General features: G+C 35.0%; 1 protein-coding gene across 1 annotated transcript; it reads left to right on the top strand.

The window, feature by feature from the left end:
* Positions 1 to 10,763: 10,763 nt before the first annotated feature.
* LOC135950883 (probable basic-leucine zipper transcription factor R) lies at positions 10,764 to 11,321 on the top strand. The gene has a single exon (XM_065500407.1). It carries the CDS (start codon positions 10,764 to 10,766, stop codon positions 11,319 to 11,321), a length of 558 nt encoding a protein of 185 aa, XP_065356479.1.
* Positions 11,322 to 12,293: the final 972 nt, after the last annotated feature.

Here is a 12,293-nt window from a genome sequence, read left to right as displayed (position 1 = left end):
CAGCAATAGACAAAGATTAAAAAAGATAGAGGGGACACACAGAGAGAGACAATTGTTGTCTTTGGTAATTACCCAAGGGTATTTAAATTCAGGTACATTTTAACAAACAGGATCCTTTTACATTCGCACTTTTACTGACACACACTCAAATAAACAACAACAACTACCAACTGTAAGAAATATATATCCTTTGTTAAGGACTAACACTAAACTCTAGGCTGATTTAATCTTTAAAAGAAATTTCATGGTGTTTTTCATAAATTTCTAAGAAACTCATAAAAATATGTGCACGAAATGCTTAAAGTACTTTCCTTAAAGGATCAGGTCACACTTTAATGCTGACACACACAATTTCACATGATCTGTTAACATGCATATGTCAGTCAGCATTGATCCCTAACAAGACACAAATAGCCTGCTGTTAATACCCAGTATATGGTTTTTGACGAAATTAGAAAAATAAAATACTTAGACGCCGCATGTAAAAAAGAAGATTTTTCTTAGACATTAACAGTTGAGATCCTTGATGATTTACACAAAAATAAAAGACAAGCTATTAAACACTAGCAGCAACACAAGTAAATAGACACTTAAACATTTAAAGGTCATTGTCGTCTCTCCTACTGCCTTTCCCCAGAACAATCTGTTGTGTCTCTGCATCTATTTGCAATACCGTATGTGTCCCGACAATAGAATGGACCTCACACTTATCATTTGTTTCATCATCAAGTCTTTACATGAAAGTAACAGGATATGCCGGTTACAAATGTGTCAGATCTAATAGTTACAATGCAGTTTCCATTAATCATCAAATATTGTTTTTTTTTTTGTTATTCTTTGCTTCTTTTGAAGAGCGTATCATGTTACAATCTCTATTAAGGGTTTTTTTTCGAAATTAAATTACACGGTCTGTAATGCATTAAAATGTAGGCTTTGTCTATATTGCAGCGACACCATGACGAATCTTTAAAACCTAAAGAAATATTAACATATTTGCTGACCTTTTATTATAGAAATTTTATCATTGATTTATATACTTCCGGGTTTTAATAAAAATCTTTAATTGGTTTATAGTATACACTTGATTGTTTGACATAAGTGATGACTCATAGCGGGAGTACATAGAAGGTTTAGGAATACTTTGCTTTCAAAAAAAGGAAGTTAAAATTCTTAAATTCCTATGGACAATTTTGTATGGCCTATCCTTGTAATCTCGCGATTATTTGCGGATTATATAATGCCTTTATGTAATCCAATTTGAGCTTCTATCTATCATTCAATTTGAGCTTTAGTCGTAGATCCTTCCGCACTCCAAATTGAGTTTCAATCGTAGGGCTTTCTATACACAAATTTCAGCTTCAGTCGTAGGTCTTTCCACCCTCCAAATTAAGCTTCAATCGTAGCCCTTTCTGTACACAAATTTCAGCTTCAATCGTAGGATTTTCCACCCTCCAAATTGAGCTTCAATCGTAGAGCTTTCTATACACCAATTTCATTTTCAATCGTAGGTCTTTCTATCCCCCAAATTAAGCTTCGATAGTAGGCCTTTCTATACACCAATTTCAGCTTCAATCGTAGATCCTTCTACCCACCAAATTGAGTTTCGTAGGTCTTTCCACCCTCCAAATTGAGCTTCAATCCTAAGCCATTCTATACACCAATTTCAGCCTCAATGGTAGGTTTTCCCCCTACCAAATTGTGCTTCAATGTAAGTCTTTCTACACACCAATTTCAGCATAAGTCGTTGATCTTTTTATACACCAATTTCAGCTTCAATCGTAGGTCTTTCCACCCTCCAAATCGTAGAGCTTTCTATCCACCAAATTAAGCTTCAATCGTATGCCTTTCTATACACCAATTTCAGCTTCAATCGTAGATCCTTCCGCCCTCCAAATTGAGTTTCGTAGGTCTTTCCACCCTCCAAATTGTGCTTCAATCGTAAGTCTTTCTACACACCAATTTCAGCATCAGTCGTTGATCTTTTTATACACCAATTTCAGCTTCAATAGTAGGTCTTTCCACCCTCCAAATTGAGCTTCATTCGTAGGTATTTAAATACAAATTTTAGCTTCAGTCGTAGGTCTTTCCACCCTCCAAATTGATCTCCAATCGTAAGCCTTTCTATCCTCAAAATTCAGCTTCAATCGTAGGCCTTTCTGTCCTCCAATTTCATTTTCAATCGTAGGCCTTTCTATACACCAATTTCAGCTTCAATCGTAGGTATTTTCACCCTCCAAATTGAACTTCATTCGTAGGTCTTTCCACCCTCCAAATTGAGCTTCAATCGTAGAGCTTTCTATACACCAATTTCATTTTCAATCGTAGGTCTTTTTATCCTCCAAATTAAGCTTCAATCGTATGCCTTTCTATACACCAATTTCAGCTTCAATCGTAGATCCTTCCGCCCTCCAAATTGAGTTTCGTAGGTCTTTCCAACCCCCCAAATTGAGCTTCAATCCAAAGCCTTTCTATACACTAATTTCAGCTTCAATCGTAGGATTTTCTACCCTCCAAATGGAGCTTCAATCCTTGGACTTTCTATACACAAATTTCAGCTTCAATCGCTCTTTATACTCCAATTTCAGCTTCAATCGTAGGTCTTTCCATCCTCCAAATTGAGCATCATGCGTAGACCTTTCTATACACCAATTTCAGTTTCAGTAGTAGTTCTTTCTATCCTCCACCTTCCATATTGAGCTTTAATCGTAGGTCTTTCTATACACAAATTTCAGTTTCAGTCGTAGGTCTTTCCACCCTCCAATTTCAGCTTCAATCATAGGTCTTTCTATACACCAATTTCAGCTTCAAGTGTAAGTCCTTCCACCCTGCAAATTGAGCTTCAATCGTAGACCTTTCTATACACCAATTTCCGCTTCAATCGTAGGTATTTCCACCCTCCAAATGGAGCTTCAATCGTAGGTCATTGTATCCTCCAAAATCATGTTCCATCGCAGGTCTTTCTATACTCCAATTTGAGGTTCAATCGATGGTCTATCTATATTCCAGTTTAAGATTCAATCACAGGTCTATACTCCAATTTGAGCATTCATCGTAGGCCTTTCTATACTCCAATTTGATACTCAATCGTAGGTCTTTCTATACTCCAATACGAGCATCTATAGTAGGTACTTCTATATTCCAATTTGATATTAATTCAAAGGTCTTTTTATACTCCAATTTTAGATTCAATCATTTGGGTTTCTATACTCCAATTTGAAATTCAATCTTAGGTCTTTTATACTCCAATTTAAACATCCGTCGTAGGTCGTTCTATACTCCAATTTGAGACTCAATCGTAGGTCTTTCTATATCCAATTTGTGCATCCATCGTAGGTCGTTCTGTACTCCAATTTGAGACTGAATCTTAGATCCTTCTATACTCCAATTTGATATTTAATCGAAGGTCTATTTATACTCCAATTTGATACTCAATCGATGGTCGTTCTATACTCAAATTGGAGCATCCATCATAAGTCTTTCTATGCGTTTCTATACTCCAATTTGAGATTCAATCGTAAGTCGTTCTATACTCAAATTGGAGCATCCATCGTAAGTCTTTCTATGGGTTTCTATACTCCAATTTGAGACTCAATCGTAGGTCTTTTATACTCCAATTTGGACATCCGTCGAAGGTCGTTCTATACTCTAATTTGAGATTAAATCAAAGGTATTTCCGTACTCCAAATAGAGCTTCAATAGCAAGCCTTTCTGTACTCCAATTTGAGACTCAATTGCAGGTCTTTTTATACTCCAATTTAGAAATCCATCGTATTTCTCTACTCCAAGTTTAGATTCAATCATAGGTCTATCTGTATTCCAATTTAAGATTCAATTGGGACTATATCGTAGGTCTTTTATACTCCAATTTGAGCATCCATCGTAGGTATTGCTATATTCCAATTAATATTCTACACAAAACCAGGATCCCAGAGTTGAGGAAACTGAAATATCATTGAAAGATCGATATATATATTATTTTTCCAATGCTAACTGAATGATTGGAAAAGTCAGATTGGTGGAAGCTATACTTTAATATTAATGAGACACAATGTTCGGCTCCAAATGGTTCCAAGGAGATATCCAACTTTGGAATGTATTTGTTTGAATCTGATGTGAATCAAGTTGTATTATAGGCGCAATCAAACTTGTCATTGCGTTCTTAGATACCAACTATAAGTTATAGGCAATATTGAGACCAAACAGTGCAGATATGTTGGTTCCTTGAATGGCGAAATGTCTCTTGGAGCCGAACAGAATAATTGAATTCATTGGAATCCTGCGTATATCAAACGACCTAGCAACAGAAAATCAACAATGATATTCCAATGTATCTACTTTTATAATCTTTAGCAATTATTTTGGATTTTTAATTTGTTCTCAATAATCTTATTGATCGAATTTCTAATTCATAACACTATCGTTTTTCAATTCACAGCAGATGTGTCTTGAATTCTTTATAGCCATTGCTTAAGATTTTAATTCAATTGAAGAAGCTCCTTTTAAATAATTTCAATTTGAAACAGTAAGAATCTATGAATAATTAATTTTCTTTGTCCATTATAGGACACACATTTTTAAGAAGTAAATTGTACCCTAAACGGAAGTATTTACACTTAAATGATTATGCAACATTTTATACAAATAGAAATTGATTATCATTCTTCTATTGTAATGATGACAATCTTGATGTTTGCTAAAGATAAATGAAAATGTGTTTAAATAAATCTATAAAAAAAACAATAGCTTAGGAATTATTGAGAAAAAGGTGGTTGTTTATAAAAATTATATTCAAAATCTTGTTCTTTATAATGTTTTAAGTGAGTGTCATCTTGACACTTTGTCTGAAGGAACAAACAAAAGAATAGATAAGGAATTTAAGTAAAATGATACTGAATTAATGGGAGATGTTAGAGATCTTAAGGAATTAAAATACAATATATTCTACATACTTATAATAATAGAAAAACAATAATTTCAAGAAGAAATGGGATATTTAGAAAAATGTCTTGAGATCCATGCTAAGGATTCTTAGAACTTTGTTATATTAGATTCCAGATTTTGACGCTCATATTCACAACAAATTCTAAAACAATGATGTTTATTATATTCCTAAGTAAATCATTGATTGTCCTTTTTAAATGATCATGTAAAATCAAAAATCACAAGCAGCTACATAATAATCCACTTTTAATTCCTATGATCATCAGATAAATACATAAAACCTCGGACAATTTCGCGAAACTGTCACCGCAGCAGCCGCTCGTTTCATTTACGCTGGTTTTACATGCCAGCTGTACTCGCAGATGAGCGTGATGACACCCGAAATTCCAACCCAAACTATACCAGATACCAGCAGAACCACCAATTTCAGTTTCAAGCTTCGTCTTTCCATCCTTCAAATTGGGCTTCAATCGTAGGACTTTCTATTTACAAAGTTCAGACTCAATCGCAGGTCTTTCCTCCTTCCAAATTGAGCTTCAATCATAGGCCTTTCTATACACCAATATATCCACCAATCGTTGGCCTTTCTATATTCCAAATTGGGCTTCAATCGTAGGTCTTTCTATTCACAAAGTTCAGCTTCAATCTTTGTCTTTCCATCCTTCAGATTGAGCTTCATTTGTAGGCCTTTCTATACACCAATTTAAGCAACAATCGTTGGTCTTGCTATACTCCAATTTGAACTTCAATCGTTGATCTTTTTAAGCATCAATTTCAGCTTCAATCTTCGTCTTTCCATCCTCCAATTTGAGCTTCATTCGTAGGCCTTTCTATACACCAATATAAGCATCAATCGTTGGTATTTGCATACTCCAATTTGAGCTTCAATCGTTGATCTTTATATACACCATTTTCAGCTTCAATCTTCGTCTTTTCATCCTCCAAATTGTGCTTCAATCATAGGCCTTTCTATACACAAATTTCAGCTTCAATCGCAAGTCTTTCCACTCTCCAAATTGAGCTTCATTCGTATGCCTTTCTATACACCATTGTAAGCACCACTCGTTGATCTTTCTATACTCCAATTTGAACTTCAATCATTGATTTTTTATACCGCAATTTCAGCTTCAATCGTAAGTCTTTCTATCCTCGAAATTCAGTTTCAATCGTATGCCTTTCTATACTCTCATTTGGGTTTCAATTGTTGGTGTTTCTGTACTCCATTTTGAGCTTCATTCGTATGTCTTTCTATTGAGGAGAAGAAATGATCACAACAGTAATTACAAGGCAGTCTAGTCTCTGCAGTTGTTATAGAATGAAGAAAAGTCCAGATAAATTTAGAGAAGACCAGAATATGAATAAATGACAGCCAATTCAACAGATGTAGCTTCAACAATATGGCCGCTAAAAACAATCAAATTTCTCAAGCCCCTAAAGAAAGACCATTTATTATGCCAATGGCATAAATAAGGACCACGAAGTCATTGGTATATGTAATCTAAGCTTGGAAAAAGTTTAGTTTATGACAAGATTTCCCAAGAGTAGATAATAAGTCTGCTGTCTTCGGAAGTTTTGTCCCTGTGAGAACAAACTATTGAGACTCGGTTCATTTCGGATCAAAAATCCAATTGTCGTGGGAACGGAAGATATATGTAGTGGTTCTTGTAGCAGCATTAACAAGTTTACAATATTAAATCAGTGTAGATCTATATGTAGATCAAGTTTCAGGAATTGTGCAACTTCGACTGAATGAGTCCATAAATCCACTGGACGTAGTGAAGTATGTTTGGTTGGTTGGACAGTTGTATATGTGGACTGTGTCATGAGGACCCTGACCACATGCTGGACATAAGTTGCGGGTCCAAAGACATTAGTTGTGCCAGAACAACTCTTATTTTAGCGACAGAAACTTCTAGGCATCTGCTATCGGTGCTGGTCTTCTGTGCTTCGTGGAGGGAGTCCATCAATATGTGTAAAAATCACTTCGCTTCGTATTCCTTGTTCTTCAAGGAGAGACAAATTAAAGTTTCTAAAGTCGCATTGATATGAAGGAGAAAATCCTTTGTCCAAATTAACAAGATTAGGGACAATAGAGAAATATGAGTTATTTCTTCTTTCATTATATTCGCCTTCTTCATTTCCTGATCCACATCTAGTTTCACTTTCTTCTGGATTTCTTCTACTGCTGATTCTTCCTATATTTTCCGCTTCTTCTTGACTTTCTCCTTTTCTTTCACTTCCATCTGAAGGAGAAAATCCTTTGTCCAAATTAACAAGATTAGGGACAATAGAGAAATATGAGTCATTACTTCTTCACCTTCTTCATTTCCTGATCCACATCTAGTTTCAATTTCTTCTGAATTTCTTCTACTGCTGATTCTTCCATTTTCCTCTTCTTCTTCTTGATTTTCTCCTTCTCTTTCACTTCCTTCTAAATTGCTGTCTCTACCATCTGTGTGTTCACTGGTATTATATCTGAATCGTTTGATAAATTTAGGTCCTTCTTCGTTTTCTGTAGAAAAGTCGTCCAAAATCAAAGGTTCCCACATTGTAACTTTTTCACTTGTTGTACTTCAATTTGCACTGTTAATATCACTTCTATCAATATAATTTATTTCGTGCTACCGCGGAATTGATGGTGTCTCTATGAATGTTGTTCAAAGCTGTCATATACGACCTGCGTATTTGCATAGGTCCTGTCTGACATGCCTCGGCGGACACTCGAACTGAGTGATGTCAAAGTTTGGATGACTCCTCAGGTGACATCCTAGAAGTAACTGTTGCATCAACATAACGTTATGTTCCTTGACCGGTAGAACCTTAGTTTCCTCGTGAAGATGGTGTTTGGGTGTAATTTGAAGGCAGCCTATGACGGTTCTTAAGGCTACATTTTGACAGCTTTGAATATTTCTCCACTGAGTATCACTCTACGAAGACGAGCACACCGGAGCAGCATAGTTGTTCACTGACCAACCAATCGTCTTGTAGGTAGCTAGCAAGGTTTCTTGGTCCATACTCCAAGTGCTGCCGGCTAGTTCCTTGAGGACCTTGTTCCTATTTCGCAGTTTATGCGTGATTGCAGTGGCATGTGCTGAGGAGGTATCAAAGTGACACTCAAGATTTTCGGGTAGTTAGCCATCAACCATGATGCCTAAGTTGAGTTCTACCTCCTTTGTCCAGATTTCACCCCTTGGGGCACGGATATGCATCTTGGTGAGTTCCACAACTTGATGTTGTGCTTCGAGGGGAAATATGGAGCGAAACCGGGGCTCCGAGGTGGACGGGCCTCTTTCCTGGTGAGAATTTAATATTTTTAAATTCGCAGCTGACTTGAGTCTTATCAAGTAGCACAGGGATCCTATGGCCCCAGGACTCCGGTCCTGTAGGATCATTGGTGTTGGTCACTTCGGGTGATGTCATGCTGTCTGTGGTTTCAACCCAAATTGGTTTACCAGGCCGGATGTTGCAGCTCTGATAATTGTCCTGAGCTTGTTAGTTGATTAGCTATGGATGGCAGGGATTAGATAGCCCGAGCTCTCGAGCAAGGGGTTTGTGCATTGATCTATGCAATCCTTGTACAAGAATTTTCCAATTGAGTGTTCTTTGCAAGTCATTCAATGGCGGTGATAGACGCATTATTTCTATCCGGTGTTAAGTCCACCGTGCGGTTTAGGCCTATGCGGCAGGTGTCCACGTTAAAACTTAGACACATCTGTCCAGATGGTGAAGAGTGTTGCCGATGACTTTGTTGGAGATAACGGCAGGTTACGTGCAGTGAAGAAATTCTGGATTTCATTGAACCATTTATCGATATATGTAAATATCCCTTATGAAGTCATTTTCTCTCAACGTTTCCTTAACCTTCTCACTGTAATTTAGGACCTTGTTCAATGTGGAAATATTAACAGTGAAAAATATATCATAATGAATTCCGTTCAGTCAAGAGTTTCCTCGATATTCGGTACTTCATGCAAGGACGTCTCCATATGAAGAAACCTCCATTTTGTAATGGCAAAACATGTCTATTAGAATTTTTGAAATTTAAAGTTTTTATAGAGGACTTTAGTGTCTCATTAAATGTTCATCAGGTTCAATAATTTTAAGTGACATTTAGACTTCTTTAACTGTGATCAAAGATCACTCTTGACAGCTGAAACTAAGCTCCGAGTGTGTTAGGAGCAATTAAGAAAGCTTGACATTTACTGGAAAATAGTTTTTCCCAAAAATAAGTGAAAATACTAAATGATTCCTTCATATTTCGAATATTTGGATTTAAACCATCAAAAAGTCTCATAAATAAGATACAATAGCTTTATTACAGATCTAATATTAATCGCTGCTCCAGACAATAAATAAGTCAGTAGACTACCAAAAAACCCTGTCAAATTCCTAGAATTCTTTCCATCTCTCTTGCATAATCCACTACAACAACTTGACCTAAAGAAAGATCAATGTCATTTATATTGAATAAAGTCACTCACTATATTATTTATATGAACACAATATGTTTTTTTTTGTCTCTCGAAAGGAAACCTATCACAACTTTCACCTGCTATTGAAACGCCTCTCAATTGATTTCAAAGATTATAAAAAAAAAAATACAATAAATTATAGTAACGATTAAAAGAACATAATAGAAAAATGAACAGACAACTGAAACATATTGTGAGAAAAAGTGATAAGAGGGGATGGTCTCGCCATGACATCATGGAATCATAGTATAGAAAATAAAAATCAAAAAATCGTTAAGCACAGCAGGGGTTCAGACAGGATGAGGAGATACAATGGAGGATTTAAAAAGGGAATACTCAAAACTGAAGGCAAAAGAAATGTTTAGTGAGCTGCAATGTGTTTTTTTAGATTTTTTGAAATGCAACAACTAAATGGAAAATTAATTAGTTTTCATGCTTAAAAACAATAGATATCCTGGAGAGAGATAACAGAACAAATGCAGGTTTTCATGAAATGTAATTGAAGAAGGTCGACATATGTGGAAGGTTAAACAGAATGATGGCGTGGTGTGAAAGCAGAATGGAATTCAATATTTGAGCAATTTAGCATAAATCTTTAGAGTTTCAGGATCTAGAGGATTCAGATTATTTAAAACCAAACATCCTAAAATATTAGACCAAAAAATATCAGAATTTATACAGCCCAATTATGAATAAAAAATTCCACGGGAGTTTGTTCCCCGGAAGTTTTTTTCCCATTGAATTTCAATAGGAAAAATGAGAAAAGGGAAAAAAACTCCCGGGGAATTTTTATTCATAATTGGGCTGATAAAGTAATTACGTGGAGATAAAATTAACAAATTGTCCTACTTTTTATAAGTTGGACCCCAATGAAATAATGAATTTTTAAATCGTCTGTCGCTTTTATTCTATTTCTACTTCAACTTTTACACAGTTAGATAATAAAACAAACAATTAAATCCCAAATTCTCTACAGTAATCCTTCCCCAGACACACACAAGACAAATGTCTAGAAGATTTAAACAAATCCCTTAACAATAAACAGATTTTAAAGGTGAAAATTGTTTATTTATGAAGAGAAGAGAATAGAAATGAAAAAAACACTTAAAACAAGTTGATAAATGTCCTGGTGATCGGAAAAAATAGAGAAAAATCCACTACCTGCTAGAAACACAACCCTAAGAGACAGAAACACAAGAGAGACAACCCAAAGAGCGAGAGATTCACAAGAGAACTATAAAAGCAGGGTGAAAATTAGACAACAGCATCAGTCTGCTTTCAGCCAGCAAAACAAACACACGAAATATTTTAAATTAACCAAAAACTAAACTCAAATTAAATCGAAAAAAAATGGCTCCCTCACAAATGGAACATCAGCAACAACAAACTTTGGGCCAAGGATACACCCACAAAAAGTTCAACTGCGGTTATTCACACAAAAAATTGGGACTACGCTTAAGACAGCGTGACCAGGAGAACAAAGAAAATCACCAGCAACTCGTTAAAACCAACAAATCATCTTCTAAAAATCTATTCCGTCCCTATGCTTTGGATGACAACAATACACCCAGAAAACGTAAACTCTCCCGATCATCAGAATCTTCTGAGGAAAACTATAGTACAACACCTGTCAGCTCGCCACAATGCTCACCTACACCTGCTTATCAACCACAATACCAGCAACAACAACCACAATTAGCCGCTGCCACACCCCCACAAACTTGTGCCTCCCCCGCCTTGAGCCCCAATTCCTATGCCATGCGTTTGCAAAGACAACGTGCTGCCCTCTACATGCGTTATATGGCTCAAATGCAGCAACAACAGGCTGCTTTCCAAGCTGCAACTGGTTATCCTAATGTAACCATGGGTTATCCCAATGTAACAGCTCCTATTTACAATGGCTGCTAAATTTTGGAAAACATAATCAACCCAAAGAAATGATTGTTAACTTGTTGTTTAAGCTGTAACGTGATACTTATATTCTTAAGAAGAATAGTTTTATAATTTTATTTAAAACATAGATTTTAAGTGTTTTTTATTGTAAATATATAATCAAAGATATAGAGATAAAAGCCTAATTTATATATTTATACAAAAAATTATTCGAATAATAAGAAAATTATTTAAAAATCAAATTTATAACTGGAGTTTTTAATTTTATTTTAAGGAAAATAGACTCGATCAGAGATCACTCAGATTTCATATCGATTTTTAGAGTAAGAAAACTCAAATATCTTAAATCGTTAATAACTTTGTAAATACTGCGATTTTAAGGAAAATAAGCTCGATCCGTGATCACTCATATCTTATATCGAAAATCGATTTTTAGAGTAAGAAAACTCAAATATATTAAATCGTTAATAACTTTGTAAATACTAAGATTTTAAGGAAAATAAGCTCGATCTGTGATCACTCATATTTTATACCAAAAATCGATTTTTATTATAAAAAACTAAAGTTTTTTTAAATCGTTAATAACTTTGTAAATACTGCGTTTTCAAGGAAAATAAGCTCGATCTGTGATCACTCATATTTTATATCAAAAATAGATTTTTGGTATAAAAAAACTCAAATATCTTAAATCGTTAATAACTTTCTAAATTCAGCGATTTTAAGGAAAATAAGCTCGATCTGTGATCACTCATATTTTATATTGAAAATCGATTTTTAGTATAAAAAAACTCAAATATCTTAAATCGTTAATAACTTTGTAAATACTGCGATTTTAAGGAAAATAAGCTCGATATGTGATCACTCATATTTTATATTGAAAATCGATTTTTAGAGTAAGAAAACTCAAATATCTTAAATCGTTAATAACTTTGTAAATACTACGATTTTAAGGAAAATAAGCTTGATCTGTGATCACTCATATTTCAT

The sequence above is a fragment of the Calliphora vicina genome, chromosome 2 (assembly GCF_958450345.1).
Source record: "Calliphora vicina chromosome 2, idCalVici1.1, whole genome shotgun sequence".
Lineage (NCBI taxonomy): Eukaryota > Metazoa > Arthropoda > Insecta > Diptera > Calliphoridae > Calliphora > Calliphora vicina.
The sequence above is the reverse complement of the archived record's forward strand: the minus strand, read 5'-3'. Positions and strand labels throughout refer to the sequence as shown.

Bases quoted from the DNA above. Each gene is read 5' to 3' on its own strand.
- LOC135950883 (XM_065500407.1), top strand. From the start codon at position 10,764: ATGGCTCCCTCACAAATGGAACATCAGCAACAACAAACTTTGGGCCAA.